The sequence below is a fragment of the Sarcophilus harrisii genome, chromosome 2 (assembly GCF_902635505.1).
Source record: "Sarcophilus harrisii chromosome 2, mSarHar1.11, whole genome shotgun sequence".
NCBI lineage: Eukaryota > Metazoa > Chordata > Mammalia > Dasyuromorphia > Dasyuridae > Sarcophilus > Sarcophilus harrisii.
This window is the reverse complement of record NC_045427.1, coordinates 499,636,561-499,660,778: the sequence shown is the minus strand read 5'-3', so window position 1 is coordinate 499,660,778 and position 24,218 is coordinate 499,636,561. Positions and strand designations below refer to the sequence as shown.

Below are 24,218 nucleotides of genomic sequence, written 5' to 3'. Positions count from 1 at the left end.
TAAGCATAATGAGAAATCAGGTGGTACACCTACTATGTACCAAGCACTATATTAAGTACTTGGAAGGGAAAAACAAAAATTAGTGACTCAAGCTCTAGTCAAGCTAGAGGACAGATTAAGGGCACTGGATGGAGAAAGGTCATGGGAAGGAAGATGAAAGGACATTTTAACTAACTTTTCTTACTTTGTAATTATAACTGGCATCAACTTTGTCTCCCATGCCTCTTTTCCACTGATATCATGTAGTGGTGGGAGAATACTAGAGGAAATAGGTAGAAATTTGGGGAAAAGTTCTCAGGATAGAAAATGTAGGCAAGATCCTCAAGGATGCTGAATAAAGACAACCATGGATGCTTGTCTCAGGCTCAGGGGGGATCTCTTGCTTTTCTTCATTGCCCAATTATAGGCCTTTTGACTATGAAAGGTAACCTTGTGGCTATTTTTAAACTCAAGGTCAAGAAGACCTGAATTTGACTCCCCTTTTTGATAATCATTATCTCTCTCAGTCTTGGCTTTCTTATCTATAAAATGGTAATAATAATACCTGCAGTACCAATTGTGTGCAGCTGTTGAATGAACTTCATGAGATAATCCATAGAATGGCCTAATGAATCCAATACATATAAATGCTAGTTATTTTTATTATTAAGACATCTTGGTCTAATGGCCATCTTGGTCCATTTTCACAATCTGGTTATTCACAGGAAATGAATCAGAAACCAATTCTAGAGAATAGTTAGTCTTGGATGAGGAGAAAGTTGACTGAGAATTTAAATTTTTAAGGTTTTAAAGTGTTAGTAATTTGCCATAGAGATATTAACATTACTTTCAAGTTTCAAACCCCCCCCCCCCCAAAACCCCCAGTTTTAGATATTTTTACATTACCAAAATATAGATCCCATAATATAAATGAATTGGCTTACCTCCTCTCACTACTCCATTTGTGCAAATAGCAGACATAGAGATACCTGTTAATGTTGTCACCACGACACTAAGACCAATGATGATGACTCCAAGACCTGAAAAATCCCCAGAAAAGACATTTGGCTCCAATACTTACTGATTTAATCAGCACTTGAAAAAGGAAAATGTCCATAGTGCCCTGTTGTGTGAAGAACCTGAAATGTGCTGAATACTCTCACCACACTGGGGCCTTGTAGTACCTGAAATGCACTAAACTTAAAAGTAAACAGAGTTTCAAGATTTGAGCTCCAAGAAGACACTTGCATATTAACCTGAAAAATAAAATATTAATTCGTGGATGTCAAGGATCAAGAAGACGTCACCTGAAATGCACTGAAGAAATCAGTTTATTAGAAAGTTTATTTAAAAAACCAACAGTGTAATTGGCTTGATCTTTACACACATTACCTCTTGGTTCCTTTTGTGACTAATTGTCGCAACCAGATGACTGGCGAAATCCTCCTCAAGGACATTGGGCCACTTTCTTGTTCTCATACCCCCAAAATAGTAAAAGAAAAGTTTTTGCCTACCCACGGTGAGTGCTGAGGGCATTAGAACCTTAGAGATTTTACCTCCACGTACAAACCCGTTAGTTGCTATTGCAGAAGTTGACAACCCAGTAATAGAGGTTACCATGGTGGAAAGAAGAATTATGAGGACGCCAAGACCTGTCAGCAATGAAAGATAGAAGATGTTATATTTAACTTGTATTCCTATAACCTTTGATTTAAGCTTTCATGCCCAAACCAGAATCCGAGGGCTGTATTGGGGTTCTCTATGAGCTGAAGAAACAGATGGGACTGACATGAAACCACTCATTTTGATGGACAGTTTCTAAAAGGGAACACAATTCGTGGTACAGCCCTGAAAAGAAAATTTGACTAAAGCAAATGTCCTGGGAAAGAAAATCCAGACTTGATGTTTGGCCTTCTCGCCTAAATAAAAACTTGAATAAGAAGGTTGTGAGGCTGATGAAGGTTGTGGTCATTTCCATTTTCTCTGGGTCCATCTTGGCTGAAAAAAAATGACCAACTTGGATTACCTTTGAAAACATCCAGAAAGGTCAGTGGAGATCTATTTGAACTTATGTTACCTTTATTTTGCAAGTGGGCTTGTATGCTACAGTTTTGATTACCTCCTCTGACAAATCCATTTGTGGCAATTGCAGAGGTAGATAAGCCAGTGATAGCAGTCACTGTCACGGCTAGCCCGATGATAATCACACCAAGACCTCAGTTGAAAAAGGAAAAAATAAGGTGGTTAAATGGTGAAGAAATCCACAAATCATTTGCATAAGTTTCAACAGGTCTTTAGTGCTCATGGGATAACTGAATTTAGGACTCAAATTTAAAAACCTGGATGGGGAAATAAATGTTCTCACAATATTTTCTTCTCTTTAGTTTCCTATTCCTATTACTGATGAGAATGTGGACCAAGAAATACAATGCTGTTAGGTGAGGATGCCCGTGAAAAGTCAGCAACTCTGGCTTGTCAAAATGAGACTGTGATTCTTGTCATTGACAAAGTACTAGAAAGGGATGGATTGATTAATTTTGTGTGCTATAACTAGATTGTGATTTGTTTGCATATCAAATGCATACAAATTCCAGATTCAATGTGATAAATATTTACTAAGTATCTATTATGTGCAAAACTATATCCATTTTTCACAAAATTAAAGAAATGTTTTTAATATTACAGATAATTCTTCTTATAAGAATATGTTGATATTATAATACTCTGTACCAGCCTGTTTTCTTAGAATTCTTCCTTTTAATAGAATTATTTCTGCATGAAAAGTGATAAAAAATGAAAATGCCCATCTACTAGAGGACACCTGGGCAGGGTGTTTTGCAGAGAGGAGAGGGGCTTTGATCAATTCAACTGAAACAGAATGGCTAAATGGCAAAGCCACTTCACCTGGTTCCCAGCTTCTTCCAGACCAAACCCACTTGTAGCATAATGTACTACATCAAGGGAAGGCACATAGAGAGGGTTGCCAGACCTTATTGTTGATAAATTATTTGACTGATAGGAAGGAAGGAGAAGAGGCAGAATTTCTGGCCATGGCCTTTCAGAAGCGTATAAAGACAGAAGCAAGATGAACTTTCAAAGTCAGAGGTTGACTGTTCTACTTTTGTCAATTCTAGCTTCTGTCAGACTTTTTGGGGAAGCAAAATAGGGTGTTATTGCCTCACATCAGAGGTAAACTTGTTTATTACCCTGTCATGCCCTGAGCTAAGGCCTCTAGGCAATAAAGGGGACAAGCAATAGGCAGAATTTCTAACTGAAAGACTCTATCATTTTTCTTAGGAATCAAAAGAATTGCCCTTGGCTACTTTCATGTGATTTTTCCACAGAGATGCTGTTTCTAATATTAACATTGACTAGTTTCATTCTACTTCTCCTTCTAGGTATCTGGGCATTATATTAGGTCTGCCCAAGAATGACCCTGAATCAAAATAATTGTCTTTCCTTTTGTCTATCTCAATAAAAAGAATACAAATGGGACCCAGAGGAAGACTTAATCAACTCATTTAACTTTCAGTTCATGGATATAACTACTAAAAAGTCACAGTAGCTTATGCCATAATAAGTTTTAACTGCTCACTAAAGTACCCTCTTTGAGAATTTTTTATGCCCAAGCTAAGACTGTTCTAAAGAAAAGCCCACTGGACACCTATTCAAGTAGAATTTTTATCCTTCTCCCAAAATCTGCTTTCTACTTAAGTAAAAAGTTCATACTAAAATAACACGAAACTTAGTTTGTGCAATAAACAGTTAAATAATGAATACTATTCTTAGAGAATCAGTTTTACTCTAGACATGTAAAGGGAAATGACTGCAAAGGGTAATGTAAGATCTGATTAAAGTTCAGATGATTACCTAAACATATGGATGTTAAATAAGTTACATTAAAAAGAATTACTCTTGCCCTTGGCTACTCTCACACCTCCAAACAAAGTAATGTTTCTTGATGATCTCAGTAAGTTACTAAACTGCCCTTAAAAAACTAATTTCGCATGAAACCCTAGAGCAAAAAACTTGGCAATATTAAGATGCAGATTTTCCATGGAACAGCATCTACTTATCTTGGGCCCTCTGGCAGTAAACGTTTATTTGATATGCATCATAAAACCGGCAAGCAGCCCTTTGTCAGGAACTGGGCTTTTGCCAAAAATGAAACATGGAAAACTGTGATTCGGCTCCATTTCTGGACAACAACTTGCCTCTTGCTCTTTGGGGTAAGTCTTTGGGTGTTTCAGAATGCGTGTGTATGTTGAGGAATGGTAGTTATTATAAGTAATGACCAACTACATCCTGAATTATAAAGTAGCTAGATGAAGGTATAGGATCAGAGAAGGTTTTAAGCTGAAATACCTAGAAGACCATGGAGCACTAATTATTAGCTTCTCTTACAAAGTGTATCCATCCTGCATTTTAGAGATATAAGTGCAACAAAACCATAACCTTGTATTCCACTGGATTTGTGAACTGAAATTTTTATTATTCAGTTGTTTCAGTTGTTCCTCTTCTTCTTGACCCAATTTGGGGTACAGAAATGGTTAGTCATTTCCTTTTCCAATTCATTATACAGATGAGGATATTAAGGCAAGCTGGGTTAAGTGATTTGACCAGAGTAATACAGCAAGTGTCTGAGACAAGTTTTGAACTCAAGTCTTCCTGATTCCAAGCTCCTTGTACCCACTAAGCCACCCAGCTTCCACCTGTTTAACATTTAACTATCTGCTATCCATTAAAAAAAGGGGAGGGTTGTGTTGAGTCACATGACCTTTAAAGATGTCTTTGGAAGTACTCAAACAATGTACTAGTTATAAACGCTTATTATCTGATCATTAAAGTTATTCAATAAGAACTTTTATGGGACAGAACTTTGTTAATCTTGATTACTATTACTGTCTGTACCTGAAAGTAGTGACACTGCATTTCTCTTTTAAAAAATTCTATATTTAAACCTTTTCACAAAAATCAGATCAGCTTTTCACTGACTTCCTCTTTTTTTCTCCAATCTTAGGCTTTGATTTTTTTTTGATTTTATGAAATATTGCTTCATAGTTATATATGTATTTTCCATGATGAAGGAAAGCCAGTGGATAGTGGAGTAGATAGAGTGCTAGAACTGGAGTTGGGAAGACCTTAGTTCAAATCCAGCCTCAGATGCTATACATGTGACCCTGGACAAATCACCTGGTCTCTGTATGTCTCAGTTTCCCCATCTGTAAAGTGGGGATAAGAATAATGCCTATTTCCTAGGATAGTTGAGAAAATCAAAATATTTTAGTAGTGTTTAGCAAACCTTAGAACAATATATAAACACTATAAGTAACATAGAACTATATGTATATATATATATATATATACATATAGTTCTATGTTACATATATATATATAGAAAGAGAGAAAGACATGTAGGTATTTATTTGAGAATTATTTAGTTGATCTGCAATATTTGTCCATAAATGCACATATTTTATTTATATATATATATATATGTATATATATATATATATACATATATATATATATATATATATATAAATACATGAATAGCCATAATTATATCTGTATGTATGTATGTATATGCATATATATATGCATGTATATATTCATTCTGGTTTAAAACTCTCAATATATATGTTCACCTGTACCCTGACTTGGTTAGCAATCTGGAAAATTCCTATTTGACAGGGGTTAATTTTTCACCTTTTCCCTCTTCTGAAAAATATTGTCAAAGACATAAAAAGAGCTCCTGGTGTAAATGATTTCCCCTAATTCTCATTTTACATTCAGCATTAATGTGAAAAAAAAATGTTGTAAATTGGGTTTATCATTGACACTGATGAAAACTTTGCTCAAGGGGGAAAATGCCTACCGATTCCAGCTTCCCCTACAATCCAGGAGAGGCGAATGAAAAGCATCACTCCCCAGATGTTCAGCATGCATCTCACCTGTGGATTAGAGGGACAAAGATCTCTTATCAATAAAGTGTTGAAGGGAGACAGAGCCAAAGTAACTATGGTAAAATGGGAGGATAGTTTTTTCCAAGTTATATTAACACTCAGTTTATTAAAATAGCCCATCGACTTTTCATAAAACACAGAGTTTTCTCACCAGCACACCTTTCACCCATCCAAACTTCACAGTGCCTGCATTAGGGTCTTCCTCTTTGTTTTCAGTTTGTTCCTCACCAGTCATCCCATCTCCATTAGCAACTCTGTCAGTGGAGCCCGAGGTCACAGCCACATTCTACATTTTTACACATGACAAAAATATATTGTTTAGTCAAGGAACAACTGCATATACAAAAGGATCAAAGGCATATGATACCAATTGACAATTATTTTTAGGAGAAAAGAAAATAATTCTTATTCTAGCCACTTTTATAATGTACTGTCTGCTATATGCAGAAGCTAAGTGCTTGATCTTAGACTTCTCAGTGAATAAAACAAAAGCCATGTGATGTATCTTGGACTTGGCCGTGACAAAACTTTAGCCCCTAGTTCCAGCTCTGCCACATAATAATAATAATAATAATAAGTAACATTTATATAATTCTTTGTGATTTTCATATTGATTTCATTTATTTCAAGATTTGAAATAAATTTCTGATTTGTGCAAGATCATATACCTAGCTAGTAAGCGCAGTCAGAAAGACCCAGATTCACATCCTGCCCGAGTTACTTATTAGCTTATTAGCATTAGCTGTGCTATATGGACATAACTTTCAGCCTGTTTCCTCATTTCTAAAACGAAAATGATTGTAGCTACCTCAGAAAGTTGTGAGGAGCAAATGAAAAACTACATATCACTTAGTCATTCAGGCAGTTTTATTAAGCATTTACTGTGTCAGGCACTATGCTAAATTTTAAGGATAAAAAGAAAGGCAAAAACACAGTCCCCATTCTTAAAAAGTTCATGTTCTAATGGGAGAGGGAACAAGAAATATTTAGTATAAATGGAGGTCATCTGCCTATACAGGTTGTCCCCTATAATTTTAAGGTATGCTTTAAAAATTTAAAAACTACTGAAGCCATTAGTTTAAGACTACATTAAGACTTTTGAAACAGCCTGAATATCTGAAATTTTTTTCTTCTTAGAGAGATGAGACTAAGTGATGGATAGGAGTGGGGATAGGAAGTGGAACAGAATGAGAAAATGCTTTATGCAGAAGTTAGAATATGAATCTTTAAGGAAGTCAGGATAATTTGCAATGGAAGATAAGGAGGAAGAGAATCACAAGGTTGGAAATAGCCAAAAAAAGGAACAGAATGAAGGAAATTAAGGTTCTTGTTGTGAGTCCCTGTAAAATGGATCGCAGAGCATGAGGAGGGGAAGAAATCAGACTGGAAAGATAGGTAGAGGCCAATTAGTGAAGCACTTTAAATGCCAAATAGAATATTTTGTATTTGTGAAGCAAATGTTAATAATTATTATGATTAATTATTAGAGCCTAGATTATCTGAATGCTAATCCAGTGAGCTTTCTCTTATACCACTGTTTTTCCTTATTAAATGTAATTAAGTGTTCTAAAGTGACATGATTTCAAATATGTCAATAAAGGACTCAGGGATTAACCCTGATGAATCTGTCATCTCTGAATACTGAGTGGGGAGGAAGTTATCCCTCGGGATAATAGCTTTAAGAGTCTTCCTTTCCTGACTTGCTGAGGAAAAATGGATGAGAACAGAATAGGAAAAGTCTATTAAGAAATGTTATTGTAAAAATTTTCTGGAAAGTACAAATAGGGCTAAACTTTATTAATAAATGAATTCTGTTTTTAAGAGAATAGGGCAAAGTGATCTAAAGAAAAAGAAAAGAGACAAAAGGATAAAAATAGAAGGAAGGATATAACCAAGGAAGGGTCATTAAGGGACATTTTGGGGGCACATCAGGAGTGACAGGAATTTGAAATCCAGAAGTGTGCAGGCAAATGTAGGACACCTGGTCTCCTTGCCTTCGGCAATTTATTTAACCTCTCTAGGGTTTGCTTTGTTCAGATATAAAATGAGGATAACACCTGCCCTACTTAATTCATGGGGTCTCTGAGGCTAAAATGAAATAACATATGTAAAAGTGTCCTGAAAAATCATACAAATGAAAGATTATATACTATTTCATGGGAAACACCTCTCAGATCTGACCTTGAGACTTTTGCCTGAGAGTTGCTGGACATACCAATAATACTTCACAAGCTTGTTTAGTCTCATGATTCTTGGGCAAACTAGCTGAGCAGGGAGGGGATTGTCTCATAGTTTAGGGCTCTTATTTGTCCAAGTAGCAGAAAATAAGAAGTTAGTCACCTATATAGTGAATACCTGCATTCTTTATTCACTACGGACAAATATCCCAATTATCATCATATTGAAAAGTATTCTTTTGGGTCTCTTTTAGGTCCAACATTTTGTGATTCTTAATGCCTTTGAATTGGACCTAAGTGGCACCTGAAGAATGGCACTTCAACCGGTTGAATAAACCCTACAGAGTGGACCAGCTACCTAAAAGTGATAACTGTTTTTCCAGAAGCCAGGGAAAGCTGTATGGACAAATAACATATTTGCTTTGTGTGGAACAATCTTTGGTCCTAAGATCAAACAATTCGCCATCCTCAATATTTTCCGTTTAGTCTCCTCTTTTTATATTCTTGATGTTTTATAATTTGTCCCAATTTACACTGAACAATGATACAAAATAGCAGGTTAATATTTCTAATGAATCTTTATTCTGAGAAGCCTAGGTATTCTACCACTGTTACCATCATATCCATTGTAACATTCTATATTGGACCTATTGGTGTGGAATAAACAGCCAGTACCATATTTATTCCTGGACAAATTTAAAGGTGGATCCAAGTAATACAGATTTGATTTTGTAGAGACCATCTAATTCAATTTTTTCATTTTGCAGATGAATAGTCTCTACTCTGTAGTTTAAGAGTAGAGGTGTCAAAAACATGATCTACAGTACTCCTATTGCAGTATGAATCAAATCAAAATGTATTGGAAAATATTCAACAAAATAAATTAAAATGCAATAAAATACAGATAATGTTTTCTAAGTGAATATGCAGTCTGCAGGGATCCATATATACGATATAATGACCTTATTTCTATGTGAATTTTATACCACTGATCAACAGAGGTTAAGTGATTGATGAATTAGTGATACAATTGATACTTGAAACCAAGTTTCCTGCTTCTTAGTCCAGTGCTTTTCCTAAGTTTTCTTTCCTTTTTCCTCTGAATTTCTATTATTTTATTCCTTTCACCCTCTTTGCATTATTGTAAATGTTTGGTATTTTAATATCTAGATGATTATTTAAAGGACTTGAAGTCTACATGACTGTTTAGTATTTAGGGGCCGAACTAGTCTTCATCCTGGCTTATTTCTTTTACTGTTTTTCTTTATCACTCTACTCCTAGGCCCCTCTGTTAAAAGGCAGGTAGAAGGGGAAAGAAAGTGAAATTTTTTTAAAAATTCATTTTGTAATTTGGCAACACTAGTAAAAAGATTTGGTTGGGTGGGAGGAATGCTCGAACAAATAGTATTTGGAGCTGCTCTGATAAAAAGAGTTGCCTACATTAAAAAAAAAAGACTTGCCTTTCTCTCCTCTCCCTATCAAAAAAATAAAAATAAAATTAAGTTTATTGATTACCTGGGGATCTCCCTTGTGCATACTCTTTCTTTTCCCTACTAGCAATTTTGGGAAGGAATATAGTTCAGATCTGTGGAAATTCCCTCTTCCATTTAGACCATCTTTGTTTCTCAGAGAGCTTCTGAGGACTTGAAGATAACATAGCCAGTATGTTAAAGACAGAATTTGAAATCAGGTCTTCCTGAATTTAAGCCCATCCCTGTATCTGTTTTGCCACATTGCCCTTCTGGCTTCATATGGTCATAATTTGGTATTTATATAGTGCCTCATATGTGCTAAGTATTGTGCTAAGGGATGTACATGTATGTATGTGTATGTGTGTTTATAAATTTATTTCATTTAATCTTCAAAATTACCCCGAGAGAAAGGTGTTATTATTATCTGCCTTTTATAGTTGAGGAAACTGAGGCAAGCAGAACTTAAATGACTTGACCAGTATGGCACAGCTAATAAGTATTTGGGACTGTATTTGAACCCAGATATGGGCTGCTTGGCCATGTAATTTTTAATTTGTAGTTAAGCATAAATACTGTTTGATATAATTTAGGAGCTATTGAAAGTTCTGATTTTCTTTTAAAGGGATCTTAGCAGATTCCAGGGATTAGATCCTTTGGGGGGACAAATTCACTTCACTAAGGACAAATATCCCAATTGGGGGATATTTCCTGACCTGTAAAATGCTCTAAATCTATGATCCTATAATGGAAGCTTTGAGGTTCCATATTTAACTTTGAGTTCCACAAATGAAAAAAATTGAGTAATTGGTAAACAATAACTGTGAACTATCCCAACCATGTTGAGAATTGAATTGTAAGAACATTTAATTTACATTATCATTCTTTTAATTTATTTGGAGAAGGAAAAGTGTTATGTTTTTCATGCTTCCATTGATCAAGATCCTAACAAGTGTTCACTAACTGTGTTCATTAAGGCAGAGGACATTTCCTGTCCCTGGATGGATATGGTGTCTCAGAGCTTAAGTTACTTATCTATTTATAGTAGAATTATGAACAGAATCCAGGTTTTCAGAATTGAAAATCTATACTTGGAGATTCAATCTAGGAAAGTGATCTGCCCTGAAATGAACTCAGCCGGTGATATTGATTAATATAATATCAATATAAGATATTGATTGATAAGAATCTCCACAATTGTGAATTATTTTCCCCCTCCATAGTAAATTCAAGTAAGTTAAAGGAATGTATAAAATTTCCTTACAAATGAGCATTTTGTCCTTGTGAATGTTCTTCCCAGTCAGTTAACAAATTCTTTATTTTATTATTAGAACATTATACTAATGGCATATTATGAACATGGACAAAAAAAGCTTAATAAAACAATCAGCTTTCTCAGTTCAAATAAACATTGGGTCATTTTTCTACTGAATAAGTACACTCAACTCCTCACTAATTCCTTAGAGTAAAAAAACTAAACTAAACTAATTTCTTTAATACATATATTTTACTTAATACACCAATCTATCAGCAAACTTTACAACAGTTTCATTTACAAAATGAAATAAGTAACTATTTTTCTTATTCTTTTGATTCAGTGAAAAGATCACTGGACTAGGAGTTAGGAGCCTTGCATTATAGTTTTGACTTTGCTATTAACTCAATGAAGATCTTTCTCAAGATACTTAACCATTCTGGCTTTAATTTTCTCATCTGTCAAATAAGAAAACAATACTATCCTACCTGCTATGGCTATTGAGCCAACTGAATGAAATCCTATATATTAAAAACAACAACAATAATTTTGAAAAGCCTAGAGCAGTGAAGTAACAAAAGGTTTATCATTATTTTAATGGAGAGAGGGCTGGCTATGGAATTGGTTTGTATCACCTGGCTGCACTGGTTCTGTATCAGTGACAAAAAATAGAGGTTTGTTCTTTTGTAATTTTTGTCATTCTCTATCCGTATTTCTCAGAGAGCAAAACAACACCAAGTTTCTCTCAAATCCTCTGAGAATCAAAAGAGAAACTGTGACCATTTTCTCTTAAAATAGGATAAGGGAGCCAAAACTAGGAAGATGCTCAGTAGGCCTAAATATTCAAAGCCTGTGTAGGTTCAGATGATTAAATCTCAAAGGCAAAAACTAAAAAATTTTTGTCACTGTCACTTAAAACCAGTTATTTCCTAGTACTTTGAATTAATTTGTTTGTTCACACTCTATTACCATAAATGATGGCTCGGAACCTTCCATAAATACATCTTAAATTGTTTAGCTTTAGGGAACTATTATTTATTTACCAAGAGTTGTACCTGTGTATTAAAGATATTCAGGAGATAAAATGTGTTCTAAAAATCCAAATTGTTTGGCATAAAAGATTTTCTATTCCTTTTTTGAATAGTTAAGCATGTATTTCACACAGTTCAAAATGATTTTCCCAAGAGAGGATAATCAAAATGAAGAATCAATAAAAGAAGAAAAGTAAAATCATTATTTGATTTTATTTAGTGAATGCTGTGATTGCTAGATCCAAGGGAAATAAACTTCCATTTTGCTAGATATCATTAGGGTAAATATAAAGTTCTAAAAGATGATATTTTCCATTTATCAAATATAATTTTTGTCTTGATATCATGCAATTCAAAAAGAAAGAAAAATAGTTTTGAGATTTGACAATCTCTTCTGCAAAATTTTCATAACACCCCTGGGAGAAAAGATGAGTTCTAATATGATCTAAAACCTAGAAATGAGGATACTGAGGCAGAAAAATCCAACAGATTGCCCTGATCTAATAAAAGATGGTGATTGAATCTGAGTCTCTCACTACTGCAGTCTGTCCAACACACAGCTGTCAGAGTAATTTTCCTTAAGGGGAGATGTGACCATGTGACTACCCTATTCAATCAATTCCAATAGCTTCCTTTTGCCTTTAGATAAAATGTAAACTCCTCTGTTAAGCTTTTTAAGTCCTTAAAGTCTTGGTCCAGACCTATCTTTCTAGCATCACTGGAGATCATTCTCCTTCTAGCATTCTATGATACAGCTAAATGGTTTTTTCTCTGTCACTTACAAATGACACTCCATCAGTTTGGGGGCCTTTGTTCTGGCCTTTCTGCTTTCCTAGAATGCATTCCCTTTTTACATTTTGACTTGAAAAGTCTCTCTCTTCCTTTAAGATGCAGCTTTAGCACCATCTTCTGCATAGAACATTTTCTGAGTCTCCCACCGCTTGTGTCCTCCCTTCCATGCTACTTTATATTTAATTACCTTGTGTATGTGTGTGTGTATATATGTATATGTATTATGTATGCATTTATACATATGTATATATATGCATGCATTTATAAGCACTTGTCTCCATTATTTGAATATAAACTCAGAATAAATCTTGTTTCATTATTTGTATTGGTGTCTCCAGACCCTGACACAATGTTTAACATATAATAAATAATTAATAAATTCTTGTTGACCTATTGTTAAGGAAATTGTTTTATTTATTGATATTAATTTCTGTCACTAAACAGTTTAACTACCAAATTTTATGTTCAATTTTTACATTTGCAATAATTAATACATTCGTAAAGTTCAATAGGAGAGAATAAAAAGGATTGAGGAAGATGAGTTTCACTCTCTTAAAGTAAGAAAGGCCTCTTAAGTGCCTTGAGCTCAACAGACATGTAGTGAATGTGTGTGGAATTAAATTGATAAGAATTTATTTTTTTTTATCAGGGTCTACTAGGTTTTTTCTTTTTTTTTTTTTTGAATTTTTATTTATATTGAATGATGAAAAAGCTAAGAAAAACTCTTGAAAAAATATGCAAATTTCCACATTAACTATGTTTAAAAATCTATGTCTCGTTCTGTATTTTAAACTATCACTTCTCCAGCAGAAGGGAGGCAGCATACTTCATTTTCAGCCCTCTGCATTTGAAGTTAATATTGTGTTGTTCAGACTGATAAGAATTGATAAAGTACTTTGGACTAAAGACTTGGTTTCTACAACTAGCTCTTCCACTAATTACCAATGTGACCTTGGGAGCTTAATTCGGCTAAGCCTTAGAGTCCTCATTTGTAAAACGAGTAAATTTAAACTTAACAAGTTCTAAGGTCTCTTCCAAGTCTAACATTTGATGATGCTCTAATGTATCTTTGTGGAAATTCCCTGCTCTTTCCACTTTGCTATGTACTGAATGATTACTAATAGGAGATCCATATTACATTCCTCTTTCCAAAGGCTCTATAACTACAATGAGTTCTGTAAGGGACTCTCTTGGAAAATTACTTGGAATCTCTAGCTGGCACTAGTGCAGCTTTTTATAAGTGTAGTTCACTTAAATTCCGATTTTGGCTACATCATATACTTTAGTTGTGCTAAACTTCCCGTCTTTTAGGGGTATCTATAATATTGATATAAATTCATATTTTTTTGGATTCCATAATTTGCCTTTTTTCCAAAGTAACATTCTAGATTTGAACTCTAAGGCACTTGAAGAAAGTATTTTCCAAAGTGGAAGCATAAGTTCTTACCCCTTTGCTCCTACAGAATTTAAATGTTTAACGGCCCAAGTTATGTGTTCAGTGCTTGTCAGCTTGGCTATATATATTTTGTCCATACAGATCAATCTAATTTACCTTAGATTTATTATGGAATGGATTACATGAACTCAACTGACTTTATACCATATGCCAGTAAGTGCTTAATAAATGCTGATTGATAGCAATATTTGAGATATTTGAGACCAAAAAAATTAATTTAACAACAGAGATGATAATATTGTGTAGATTAAAGGATGAAAAAGGAAGTAGGGTCTTCCCCACTTTAGTCATCTATGACTTAATCCTCTAACCTGATTATCTGGACTCCCTATTGAAATTCACTCTTAAAGCTGTTAGTGGCAAATGACTTTCTTTCTGTTAACAACTAGGAGCCTGAAAATGAAGCCAATCCATGAAACCTAGAGTAGTCCCTTTTGTGTAGTTCTGTGTCCTGTTGATTATCTTATTAATATTAATGCTTTAATTTGTATCAATCATGACTTTTGAAGTATTCACATTCATTTTTTCAAAATCTTCACGGGAATGACATTTTATTTTTCTGATTATGATATATTTTATAATTTATTTTCACACCGTATACCAATTTATACAAATATAGTTATCATATAAAATTAAAATATTAGAAATAAAAGCATTAAATACATTCAATATATATACTTATATATTTATAATTTATATATTTTATTTTCTAATAATATTAAATAATAATTAAAATACATTGCTTTAGGTTAAGACAGCATGTTGTAGGGAAAACCTATCTTTAGACTCAAGAAGACCTGTGTTCAAGTCCCATATCTGATTCATATGGGCTGTATGATTCAGAACAAGTCATTTAATGCCTAAGTGGCCTCAAGGACCAACCCCTCCCCAAAAAACATTTATTACAGAATAGTTGTCAATCTGCAAAAAGAAAATATCCTCAGGGGTAGCTCCCTATATTGATGGGATCAAGATGAAAATATTAATAGCTAATATTTATATATCACTTTAGTGTACTTCACATATACTATTTTATTTGATCCTCACAACTACTTTATGAAGTAGATGCTATTATCATCATCCTCATTTTATAGATGAGAGAAAACTGAAGCTGAGAACAATTAAGCAACCTGTTCATTGGTACATATATCTAAAGTGAATCTGAGGCAGAATTCTGACCCAGGTCTTTTTGGCTTCAGCCAATGGTGTTCAACTCAGAGAGAAACTAGGCCATTAAATATTATACAATGATGCCTATGGCAGCATATTGACTTAGAAAACCACAAATAAACATCATCTATATTCCATTGTATTTTATTTATTGTATTATTTTATTGTGTTTTTATTATAATTTTATTTTGTCAAATATTTCCAATTTCATTTGAATCCCGTTCAGGCCCCAGTTGTCTATTATTGATACTATGCCTTGTTACCTCCTGCTAAAGTCCTATAATATAAACAAAATAAGCTATAGTCAAGAAATTACTATAACATATCCTTTGTTTTATTATAATTTTCCTTTGAAAGAGTAAGTGAAATAGGGATCATTTTATGGCTAATGTTTCATAATGTGCCCTAGCAGTAGGGTTTTGTGTTTTAATAGATGTCTCAGAGCAGTGAGGTGAGACAGTGGTTTAAGGGCCAGGCCTGGAGTTAGGTGGGCTTCTCTTCCCGAGTTCAAATCCAGCCTCAGATATTTACTAACTGTGACATTAAGACAAGTCACTTAACCCTGTTTGCCACTTAACCCTGTTTGCCTCAGTTTCCTCATCTATGAAATGAGCTATTAAGAAAGCCTCAAATGGGGTCATAAAGAGTCAGATGCTACTAAGAGTGACTATATAAACCATTAAAAAAAAAAAAAAACCAATAAAACTATTGTCACTGGTAGCATGACTTAGTGCCTTGCATGGAATAGTAACCCAGAGAATATTTGCTGAATGAAGGAATGAATGAATGAACAATAAGAAGAAAATTTAGCAGACAGATATTAAAAGTTCCATTTTCATTAGAAATCCAAAAAGTAGGTGGAGAAAAGGCTCACTGAAGACAGTCTCTCCAGTTTAAACCCCTAAATGGACAGTTAGGCTCTGAATTGCTTGATTTTTGCTTTTTAACCATCAGAGGTTTCAGAACCCCCATTTCCACATATGCATGGGCCTTTGATGCATCACTACTTCAAAAGAGAGAAAAATTTTAATGAAATTAAAATCCTAGGGCCACAAATTGGCTGTTTTTCTTAGCCACAGGAGATCACTGAAGCCAGAGACTTAAAATTTCATCCATAATTTAAGGATTTGTGATTTTTGTCAGTATATGGACTCCTCTGGTAGTGAAGGGCTAACTTCTCTATCATGTAGTCTTTAAGAGTTACTGCATAAAAGGAAAATCAAATCAATCTCCCGGAGACAATCTGGTGATCAGCATCTTCTAAACTGTTAGGGGAAACACCAGATACCTAACAAGAACCTTTCCATTAGCTAACTGCTGGCCTAGCCTTCAAGAACCCAAGGTCACTCCTGTACTACTTGGTGGTTTTTAAGTAGGATTTTAGGCACTTAGAATAATCTCATTTATGTCTTAATCTTGTCAAAATTTCAGATACAGCAGTAACAATAATCATTTGTCAGTGATCTAGGCAATGGATATCTAAGTGGTACAGATAGAGAGCTGGGCTGGAGTTGGGAAGACTCATCTTCCTGAGTTCAAATAGGGCCTCAAATAGCTGTGTGATCTTAGGCAAGTCATTTAACCCTGTTTGCCTCAGTTTCCTCATCTGTAAAATGAGGTGGAGAAGAAAATGACAAACCATTCCAGTATCTTTGCCAAGAAAATCCCAAATGGGGTCACAAAATGTCAGATGCAACTGAAAAATGATTGAACAACAATAGCTCCAAGCAATAAATAATGAAATGATGCCAAACTTCATTAGTAAAGTGAATTTTCTTATCTGGGAGCTCTCTATATAAATGAAATCAAAACCCTACCTGTATGCTAATGATAATAAGCACAACTGAGTATTATTTAGATCCTGTAATTCCTATGACTTTTAACTTTCAAAACCTTTGACCGTGAATTTAGCATTTATATATAAAGCTTTTTGTAATTTTGATAAATTTATTACACTTATTTTACTGAGATCATCTAAAGATTTAAATACCAAGGTCAGTGGTTCAAATTCTGCTACTTATTCCTCATGCAACCTTGGAAAAATCACTTGCCTTTGCCCTCCATCTCTTGATAGAAACAGGGTGAACTGGAAATCCAAAATGAGGCATATGCTTTCACACATGACCAATGTTAATTTTATTTTGTTTCTATAGGAAGAAGGTAAGTCAGTAGGAAATAATAGTGATACAAGAAAAACTGTTTCTTTTCCCTAAGAAGAAGAAAAAATACAATCTCTTGGGGCCTCTGTTTCTCCATCTGTAAAACAAAGGAATTGAGCTAGAAAGCCTCCAAATACTCTTGTAGGACAAAAACTGCTGATATTAGATATCATCTCTCTTTATTTGACAAAAAAAAAGGGGGGGGAATTAAATTCTTCCATCAAATCTAAATAGAAAAAAGACTCAAGTTTTGTTGGAATGTAATGATTCACAAGCCAAATGAAATGAAAAACTGAGATGATTCCCAGCAATACCTAAAATGGGTTTGTCCATAACTGTGGCCATTTTAAATATAGTACTTCATTTGGATTCCATACCTTTCTGCTTCCAATGTGGATATGTAAATAGAGAGATGTAGTTCTAATCATGGTGAGCCATCTGACTGAGAACTAATCTTCTATCAACAGCTACTTACCTGGAGAATCTTACAAAACATAGCATTAACATTCAGAACACTGGGCTCCAGTACAGTTTCCAATCACTTACATTTGCTATTCCTTTATATAGGAGGAAAATTCAGTCTTTACTAAAAGTCAAAGCTAAATACTTAGTGCCACTCAATTTTTTCAAAAATGTATTAAAAAGAAAAAACAATGTGGGTCTTAGATCTGTCAGACACAGATGCATCCCTCTTCTCCTGTCATTCACATGGAAATCTAAACTATGGTTCCTTCAGTGGGGAGGAGGGGAGGATTTATTTAACAATAGGTAAGACTTGCCACTACCACATGCAACCTCTAGGACAGCACAATGATCAACAAGGTGAGTTTTTTTTTTTTTTTTTCCTGGTCATTTTCATTTTTAAAGCATTGCAACTTTATTGATTTTCTTTTTTGGTCAAAATGAATGGGACATTTTGATGACAATTTCAGTGACAGAGGAGGATATAAAAGGCTAGGGGAAAAAAAGCAGGCCTTGAGGTGGGATGGAATAAAGTGGAATTTAGTTCCAGCTTCATTTAAAAAGAGTCTACTTTTGAGGGGCTGCAAATTTCTCTACAATGCCTTTCACAGCTCTTTCTGTATTCCTTCCTATTTTGACTCTTTGTCTTCCTGGAAATAAGGGCTACCACCAGTGCAGGTAACAGCTACCTCTATGATAGAGTTGAAATGCTCTCTAAAGCATTCCTTTTCAAAAATCTCTTCCCTATTGCTTTGTGCCTTAATTTCTCTTATTTCTTTGGGTTAGGAAATTGGTTAAAATCTAATTATTATTTAAGAGATAATGCATTAACTCATAGTTAATTTAAAAAAAAATAAGCCTGTCAGTCACCCATCAGGTACCTAAGGGTTGGTTAGAATTGGTGGGTTCTGATTAAGAAAGATCTGGATCAAAATGAGTTTATTCAGGAAATTAATTCCTAGTAAAAACTGAAATTAGGAGAATCAGAGTAGCATGAAGGCTGGGCACTAGCCAGGGAGTGAAGTATCTAAATGGAGGAAGACATGCTGAAATAGTACTTTATCAAATGAATATTTCAATAAATAATGCTATTCATTCAAATCTAGATAAAATTCCAGAACTGCAGGAAGTTTAAAAGTTCACCAGAATATTTGAGTACAAGATATAAAGGAAGAAATTTGTTTGACCTGTAGATAATTTATCCCTGGATTAGAAAAATTCTATCATTCAATTCTAATACATTTAAATTATTAGTTATATTGGAAAAATAACAACGTCAAGCCATATCTTCTGCTTCTATGTTGAAACTTCATTGGACTACATTTAAGTCTTTATATGCATTCAGAAAACTCAAGCAGTATTTTAAAGAGAAAAACAATAAAATGTCTAATCTCCCCTTTCTCCTTAAATCTAGCCAAAGTATTTATTTGGATTAAATCCTTAAGGAGAACACTACTTGTTACAACAAACATAGTAAAACACACAAAACCACATATATGTATTCATGTATATAAAACTATATAACAACATGAAAAATGTTTCACAGCATTTGGGGGTGTGTGTGTGTGTGTGTGTGTGTGTGTGTGTGTGTAGGGAGAGAGAGACAGACAGAAAGAGAAATGGAGAGAAAGAAAAAGTTAATTTGCTCACGGGTTAACACTATAGCCATATGCTAGAAATTTTTGTACCTGGGGGAAGTGACACACTCAGACACATGTTAAAAAATGTACCTTCATATAAACGTTAAGTTGGATGCCAAGGATGAAGAAACTCTAAGACACGTATTTTAGGGGTTAACAGAAATCCCAGGACTATAGACCAGGACAAGGGCTGGTAGAATCTCATCTGATGACAAGGAAAAGAAAAAATCTTAGGTGGTTAAGCTCATTTGTTTCTAAATGTCTAAAAAACTACATAAGCCCCCTCCGAATCTGGTTACCCTGAAACAAAGGTGCTGTTGTCTTGTTCTGATTACTCATCTGATTAATTCATGAATCAGGGAAAAATGGAAATTGAATCTACTGTAGTTGTTAACAAGATAAGGCATCTTAGGAAAAAAATAATCAATAAAGATCTCTGGATCTGAATTCAAGAGATTTGGGTGTTAATTCCTGCTGATAGAGCAATGGCCTTGAAGTCAGGAAGCTTGCCTTTGATATTTATCATGTGATCCTTACTTGGATGGACCATCTCTGTAAAAGAAAGGTTGGTCTCCAAGATCCCTTCAAGCTTTAAGTCCATAGTCTTAGCAATATGACTTTGGACATGGTATTTCATCATCTGAGTACATTTTCTTATCTATGAAATGAGGAGATTGGATTAAATGACCTTTGAAGCCCTTTCTGGTTTTTAAAGTTCTCTTTCATTATACTTTGGGTAAAGAAAAAAAAAAAAGACTTGAGAATGAAAAAAATTTGGTTCTAGACCTTGACTTGCCATTAATTATCTTGATGACCTTGGACAAGTCACTTAAACTTACTAATGCCTCTTGTTTTCTTATCCATAAAATAATGGGTTTGACCTAGCTGATTTGCAAAATACCTTCAAGCACCAATGGTCTATGATATTATAAATGCAAATGAATGAATTCTCTAGTTTGGAGTTTTTCTGTAGCATGTACTCATTATCTTTCAAATCAGGCTACAGAGAGGACATTTTACCTAGACATTTTCATAAGCATCACAGAATGGTAGATTAAGTTTTTGAGTTGGAAAGAATCATAGATTAGCTGGTCTAACCACTTAATTTTAAAAACTAGAATTCTGCAAATTGATAGTAAGCCTCAGAAGTAAAATTCAAAGCCAGGTCATTCAGACACTCTAGAAACTGGAGCAAATACAATTTTAAGGATATGGAAGAGAGACAGGGGATGTTTATACCTTTCCTGAAACTTACCTTGGCAAGTTGTTCGTGTATGTCATATAAGCTGGGTCTGTTCATTTTGGCACCACTGATGCTGCCAGTGTTACGGTAGTAATCAATCTTGGGAACTGCATCCATGGTGTTGTGGCCAAAGGTTTGTAGGTAATATGTGTTGGTATGAGAATCGTAGGCATGAAAACCCGCATCTGTTTTATCAGTTTCTCCATTTTGGTGAAAATTGTCATATAACTCCTGATTCCCAAGCCTAAAGCTGATCCTCAATCTCTTCTGGGCTTCATCAACAAAGGATGTTTCTTCATAATGTGGAGGGTCATGATTGCCATCAGCAGCTGTGCTGCTTTCATGGCTTTCATTAATTACATTAACTTGAAAACGATTTGGATGACTGGGAGTCGCATCCAGGAATACATTGGAAGAGTTGTTCATTGACATCTTCTGAATTGGATTTTTCTAAGCTGTCCCTTTTATGGTTGTCAAAAAATCTGTTCCTTTACGTTCTCAAAATAAAAAAAACTAATGAGGTAACGCTTGGCTTTCAGTCTAGAAGAAGCCTAGTTCCTAAAAGTATTCTCTTCTAACAGCCTTCAGAAAGTCTTTCTTCTCAGGTCTATAACCAAAAACATAAAATAGGTTTGTTTCAAGTTTCAGAAATGAATAGGGGTTAACCAAGTTAATTTAGTTTTCTTTCTAAGCACAATATCCCAGGAACCCTAGGATTCAGGATTTAAAATTCATTCTCTTTATTCAAATCTGCCTTTCTATGGAATCTAATCACCTGGGTAATTAAATCACATAATAAACAACTGGAGACTTGCTTTGGCAGACAGAATTTCCACTGGAGTCATTAGATGTTTGACTTGTGCTGGGAGCATTAGGTTGAGGCCAGAAAACATTTAACTCAAATAGCTGGATATATTAATAGTTCATTACAGTACTTTAAAAAAACTTTGATAATAATAAATCAATGATACTTCAAAAATAATTATTCTAAAAGTACAGTTGGAAGAAAAATGACACCAGAAAATGAGAATATTAAAATCAAAATCTTCTTAAAGATTTGTCTTCTTAGACGATTATAATTAAAAATGGATATTTCCAAGTAATTAAAATCGTTCCAGTTATATTTTGGTAATGCCTTCAATTAGCAATTGATTAAGCTTTTAAAAATTCTTTAAAGATATAAATTAAAACATTCTCAGTATGTCATGAGTTTTTTGCAGATCCCTAGATCTTGTACCAAACTTGAAATGTTTGTTTATTTTGCAAATGCTGTGTGGAGTCTTTATTAAAGATATGGGTGTTTAGGGAGGAAATAAATAACCATAAATTAATAAAATGGTTATGTTATATCTATGTAGAATAACCATACCCTACAGATTGTTTTAATGGAATATTATCAATCTTCATTATAAGGCAGAGATTTGACTTGGAGATGAAAGTACATATTTTCATAGTTCCAAAGAATGAGAACAACATCTCATTAGATTCTTTTTTCAGAACAATGTTATTTTTTAATAGCCTGCATTTTGGTTTTCAAAGAAACTTCTGCAAAGATGAGATCATTATTTTTAAACTGATAAAAATCAATTTTTTCCTATGGATATTTATTTTAAAATATCAACTTTGACTCTCAAGTAATTCATTCCCAGAGGAATTAATATGTAAAAGCAAGCATATCTAGTGTTTAAGGTTTACAAAGCAGTTGCCCACCTTTAGAAGCTCTCTGGGTAGGTAGCTTTTGAATTTCCTTCCCAGTCTTAGTTGAATAAGTCCAACACAATGATCTAATGCTAATTCATAAGTGTATAGGACTGTGTAAGAGAGAAATAAACTTACCACAGAAGACCAGTCTTTAAGGGAAGAGTAAACTGCCTCCACATCCCTGGGGTATGGAAGAACACTTTGCTTTCACGCGTTATCCTAGACAGCTTTTTATTGTTTAGAATCTTACTTTTCAGGGAGGACCATGTAGGGATTGGCTGAGAATAAGATTATCAGCCCCTCCCACTCATTAGCTCCAAAAGGTCTTAAATACTGTCAACCAGTGACTAGTAGTAAATCATTAATTCCTACTGAAAGGAAGTAAATGAAAATGCCTTTAATTCATAACAGGAAGTGGGTTGTGTAACCACAACACCCCAACAGAACAACAGGGACGCTTCAGTTGTTTGGAGATAGATGAATGGTGTTCTCTCTTTTTCCCCGAGTGAGCTTATTTCAGATGAGTGATTACATAGTGACCTCCCTTTTTTAAGCATGCACTCTAAAATATAGGCTTCCAGAGATGATGTCTATACTTTGTAACTAATCATGTTTTCAAGTATTTTTCTTTGGCTCACAGTGGCTGTTGGCTCTTCTCTGCATGTGAAGTGGGCAGATAGGGTATGGAAGCTGAGTTTATAAGGGACATGTCTGCCCAAGGGCAAAGCATTTCTCAAGCAAGAATACAACAGGACAAATTTCCCAGTGGTGAATCTAAAAAACCAAATTGCTTCATTCCACAAAACATTTTGTCAAATTTGTGTCACCAAAACTAATGCATCCTATTCTGTCAGAGAGAAGCCTTCCCCCATACCAGCTGATTAAGGCTTTTTCAAGATACTTTAGACTGTCCATCTGAGTAATAGATTTTATGGGATGTCAGAGTTGTAAGAAAACTTAAAGATCATTTAGCCCATCCCCCTCAATTTACAGATGAGGAAACTGAGGTTCAGAGCAATTATAGAGACAGTTAGTAGAATAACTAGGATCATGTTACCTCCTCTGTCTGAGTCTTTTTCTGTCCTTCCTCTCACTTGATGGCTCTTTAGCTGCAAAAAGTTCAAGGACTAATCTCAAATTCTTGTTATGATGGCATTACCTCTTTCATTTAAATATACTGGCTCCACAGGCAAGCATAAAGGGTGAACCAAGTATCCTGACATTCTATATGTTTGCCTAGAACTACATTCAGTACACGTGTGTGTGTGCAATAACCCAGCCTTCCAAGGATAACTGTTTCCTTCCCATTCCTATGACTCAACTACTTTTCTCTCCCTGCTTTTGATGTAATGTGATTTTGGGGGTCTTCTAATCTTGGGGTTCTATTCTTATGAGTCCTTGGTCTTCTGGCTTTGAAATCTGCCTTAGGAATCTGAGAACACCCAATCTATCTGAAGACCACCCTTAATTCATTTGAGGATTAATTTATCTATGATTGAAAGCTGTATATCTCCTTGGTACTGATTCTTTACTGAATTTGTTTAGAATTCAGTCTGCCCAGTAATGGCATCACATTACTTTTAATAAACTTTGCCCCTTGACTAGGAGATGGGTTCAAGCCTGCAAATTCTTTTGAGACACCTTGTGACACTGGTCTGGGACTTTTGGGGTCCCCTTCTCAACCTCAACACTTCGTTAATAAATAGCATTCAAATGGC

General features: G+C 34.5%; 1 protein-coding gene across 2 annotated transcripts in view; it reads right to left on the bottom strand.

The window, feature by feature from the left end:
* The window catches only part of SLC12A1 (solute carrier family 12 member 1), a 131,604-nt gene extending 108,865 nt beyond the window's left edge, over nucleotides 1-22,739 (bottom strand). The window contains exons 1-5 of one of the 2 annotated variants that reach the window (XM_031955149.1): nucleotides 22,636-22,739; nucleotides 20,812-21,406; nucleotides 6,097-6,231; nucleotides 5,858-5,933; nucleotides 1,536-1,631 (exon numbers count right to left, since the gene is read on the bottom strand). In XM_031955149.1, the coding sequence (XP_031811009.1) occupies nucleotides 1,536-1,631; nucleotides 5,858-5,933; nucleotides 6,097-6,231; nucleotides 20,812-21,231 (727 nt within the window). In that variant the 5' untranslated portion in view covers nucleotides 21,232-21,406; nucleotides 22,636-22,739. Of the gene's footprint in view, nucleotides 1-923; nucleotides 1,020-1,535; nucleotides 1,632-5,857; nucleotides 5,934-6,096; nucleotides 6,232-20,811; nucleotides 21,407-22,635 lie in introns of both variants that reach the window. The other variant, XM_031955148.1, reaches the window with a different exon arrangement.
* Between the last annotated feature and the right edge of the window lie 1,479 nt (nucleotides 22,740-24,218).